Genomic DNA, 4,148 nt, shown 5'->3' on the forward strand with positions numbered 1-4,148 from the left:
CTTCATTTAGGCTGGAGACCACCATTCTGTTGGATATGAATTGGTATAGATACATTTAAAAATGTACATCGTTTATAGTCTTCATCTGTAGTGCTTTTACACAAGTACTTTATGCCAGACTACGCTGCCTTGGTTTAATCCTTGGATAAAGCTGTAAAAGGGAGAGCAAATTGTAAGCTGTGAATTACAGAAGGATTCAATCAACTCAAAAAAGGTAACTATTTTCATAATCAACTTGTACAGAGATATTATGATGCAGCTTTGAGCAAGTGGGACTTGAACCCAGATCTTCTGGCCCAGAGAAAGGGACATTACTACTGTGCCATAAAGAGCCCTAATAAATAAAAGTAAATTTTCTAAATTGTATACTGCCCAATAGCTACGTAGGACATTAAATCCAGAACAACACCGGGACCAGCGCAGCTAAATTGTGCTCATTAATTGGCGTTGGTTGATGGAACAAAACTCAGCAAGTGCCATCAGCTTCAAGAAGGACACAAAGAAAATTAATGGATGAAGTACTTTCACAAGTTATATTTAGTTCTGCTTTGGTGCATCAGGGGCTGAGGGGTGACCTTATAGAAATTTATAAAATCATGGATAGGGTGAATAGTTAAGGTCTTTTTCCCCAAAACTAGAGGACATAGGTTTAAGGTGAAAAGGGAAAGGTTTAAAAAGGACCCCAGGGGCAACGTTTTGATGGAGAGGGTGGTGTGTATATGGAACGAACTGCCAGGGGAAGTGGAGGAGGCTGGTACAATTACAACATTTAAAAGGCATCTGGATGGGTATATGAATAGGAAGAGTTTAAGAGGGATATGGGTCAAATGCTGGCAAATGGAACGAGATTAATTTAGGATGTTTGGTCGGCATGGAAAACTTGGACTGAAGAGTCTGTTTCCATGCTGTATGACGATGTTCCACTAGCAGGTCATCCAGAGCCAATTAATGTCCAAGCATATTGGTGGGAATCCATTTTCATAGAAAATAAAATAGGATGCAATTATATGTTATATCTCAAACTTGAACTGAATATTGAAACCACTGATACTCACAATTACCACTTTAGCTCTCCTACACTATTTTGTTTCTTTCTAATATTTCACCACAGTAAGTTAATACTACAAAATATAACAGGTCATATTCTTGCAAAAACCTACACCAAGTAAGTTGCGTGACACATATCCTTCCCCATCATTTAGTCGTGCCCACCACCATTCAATCTCGGCTTCATCTTCTCGTCGGATAATTGACATACAGTCTCCTTCCTTAAACGATAACTCATCTTCAGTTTGAGAGTCATAATCCCACAGAGCATACACTACTCCTCTGTTCATTATGCCCATTTTCTCTTGCACACCTGAAAGAAAAAGCAAACATATATTTCAGTAGCTTTCCTTCTCTATCAAACCCATGCCAAGCCATTTTACGGAAACATTTCCAAGGCACCTGGTATGGTGATCACAACTAGATCGTCTTAGTTCACAGATTAAGTCAAAAACCAAACACTTCTGCTGGATTACTGGAAATGAACAATAAACCTGCTAAAATGCAGAAATCCAACATACTCATACTTCAAAAAAAATTAAAAACACTATCTGCTTCTGGTGTTACAGAGGTACGCTGAAATACTACAATGAAATTCCAATTACATATAACTTATTGCTATTACTGGAAAAATACACATGCAAGAATTGAACATGAACATTGGAATTCCCTTGGGAAACACTCGCATTGCAAGTTCCAATACAGTAAGAGACAGTCGTGATTCCAAATGATGGCAATAATGGGCAAGCCAGATCCTAGAGTGAGAACTGGCTTGATAGGTCACAAGTTTTTTCCCCCATTTACCATAGTGGTCATTGAACATATTCACAAGAGGCTATTAATTATTTTTAATAAAAGAACATAAAAGTTTATTAAATAAAAGAAAAAATATATTATGCAATGTAACAACTACTTGAAACAGTCTTATGACGATCAGAAAGAGAGAACGAATTCTCTTACAACAACACAGCAGAAATCAAAGACTATGAGGGGTCACCTTTTGCTCAGATGGCACAATTGTCATTGTTTTCTTTTCAGAAAAATTTATTCACTCAATGCTATTTCCTTTCATTATTGCCTCTTCTGGAGACCCTGAAACAAACTGAAATCTCAGCTTACTTATTACTTAACACGCATTCCTTAATCCCTATCCTCAACAGCCAGAAAGGATGTCTTGCTCCTTCATGTCTCAAAGTCGTCTGATTCTCCACCTTTTCTTACTGACTTCTAAGGCACTTGGGACCTGGCTTTAGCCAAGACGGCTTGGACACTGCTAAACTAGCCAGCAGCTCGGTTGTTAAGAACCCCTTCTCTAATGCTGAACCCGTTTAATGACTATGCTTCAGGATTGCTCTGACTTGGTGTTACTGGATTCCTGTCACAAGGCATTAAGTTATTTTTACTCTGCATTTTATTTAACTAATGCATTGACTGTTCACTCCAAGAATTTAACCATCTCATTAAAATGCATGCAATCAAAAATTTCCAGGCACACCTGCATCACAGTCAAAACTCAGAATTACTTCCTCCCTCTTCCAATACTGAAATATAAAAATCAAACAAAGCTATTCATTTTCTTCAACTTCAAAATTAAAGTTTCAAAGTAATACCATGAATCTTCATCACACTATATTAAAGTGCCTTTTTAACAGATCCAAATTCCTATCACCGACTAGAAAAACATCAAGAGTAGTCGCGCACTTGGCAAGGGAAACATTATGGACCAAGTACACATGTGCAACTGTTCTTGATTCCTTACACGTCAGTAGCAGGAGTCAGTGGGATTTTTTCAAAAACTGCTCACATTGGTGATGGCTGCCAGTGGTTCCTTTCAGGATCAATGTTTAAGAACATAAGAAACAGAAGCAGGAATAGGCCATTCAGTCCTTTGAGCCCCTTCTGCCATTCAATGAGATCATGACTCATCATCTCCTTCAAGGCCATTTTCCAGCACTATCCTTTTATTCCGAGATTTCTTATGTAGAAATCCATTGGTATCAGTCTTGAACATACTCCAAGACTGAACCTGCACAGTTCTCTGGGCAATTCCAATGATTCACCACCCTGCGACTGAAGAAAAACTTCAACTCACTCCTAAATTACCTGTGCCATATTGAGAGACTGTTCCCTCGTTCTAGAGATCCCCCAACTAAAGAAAACATTTTTTCTGCAGCCCCCCTATCGAGTCATCTAAGAAGTTTGCATGTTTGAAGGAGATCATCACTATTGTTCTAAACCAATGATTTTCCTCACAAGAGGGTCCTTCCATCCTGGAATTAGTTTGGTGAATCTTTGCTGCATTCCCTCAATGGCAAGTATGTCTTTCTGTAGGTAATGAGGCCAAAACTACAGACAGTTCTGTAAGTGTGGTCTGTAAAAGGATCCACTTAACTGCAGTGTGACATCTTTATACCTACAGTCAAATCCTCCTGTGATAAAATAAGTCATAACAAAATAAATCAAACTAAGACATTCTCCTGAACACAATGAGTCAAATGCACTCAAATCAAAGCAACTCAACCACTACAAGACCTGCTTGTGGCAAGCCCGAGCCTTTTTTATCTACATTCACCATATGGCATTAAGCACACTTCTAGTATGTAATCAGAGTCTACTTTGACTATCACATCATACCCATTTTGCTACTGTAATAAGGGCAACTTCTAGAAATGCTTATTAACCAATAGGTAGATAGTTCAGACAATCCCAAGGGTTCCTGTATAATGCTTGTGAAGAACAGCTTACCAAGTTAGAAAGAACCATAGGAATGGCTCCTTTGAGTCAGAAGTAGTTAATATACATGAAAACACAAAATAAAAGGATAATACGCATTGAAGTAACATATTTGCCTAGGGAATGTACTTAACAATGGAAAGAGCAGAAGCTGAACAGTCAGAATTGTTGACTGAAATTGTAGAACAAGAAGTCAGTCAGAAGACAACTATACCATGGAGTAGGGCCTAAAGAAGAAATGAAGAAAGGGTGAAAAGCAGACAATACTAAGAAATAGAAAGAAGCAATTGCGATGATAGGCAGACACTAACTACAGCAAGGCCATAGTTGATCAGACACCATTTGGTGTGAGTCTTAGTCAACAACAG

At 38.3% G+C, this 4,148-nt stretch overlaps 1 protein-coding gene across 1 annotated transcript in view; it reads right to left on the reverse strand.

Annotated features, from left to right (window-relative positions):
- Positions 1-423: 423 nt before the first annotated feature.
- LOC109927474 (calpain-2 catalytic subunit-like) overlaps positions 424-4,148 on the reverse strand; it is a 30,051-nt gene continuing 26,326 nt past the window's right edge. Inside the window, exons 12-13 of the mRNA XM_048601342.1 lie at positions 1,161-1,360; positions 424-483 (exon numbers count right to left, since the gene is read on the reverse strand). Of these exons, the coding sequence (XP_048457299.1) occupies positions 424-483; positions 1,161-1,360 (260 nt within the window). The remainder of the gene's footprint in view (positions 484-1,160; positions 1,361-4,148) is intronic.

This window comes from Rhincodon typus, chromosome 9, assembly GCF_021869965.1.
Source record: "Rhincodon typus isolate 14 chromosome 9, sRhiTyp1.1, whole genome shotgun sequence".
Classification (NCBI taxonomy): Eukaryota; Metazoa; Chordata; class Chondrichthyes; order Orectolobiformes; family Rhincodontidae; genus Rhincodon; species Rhincodon typus.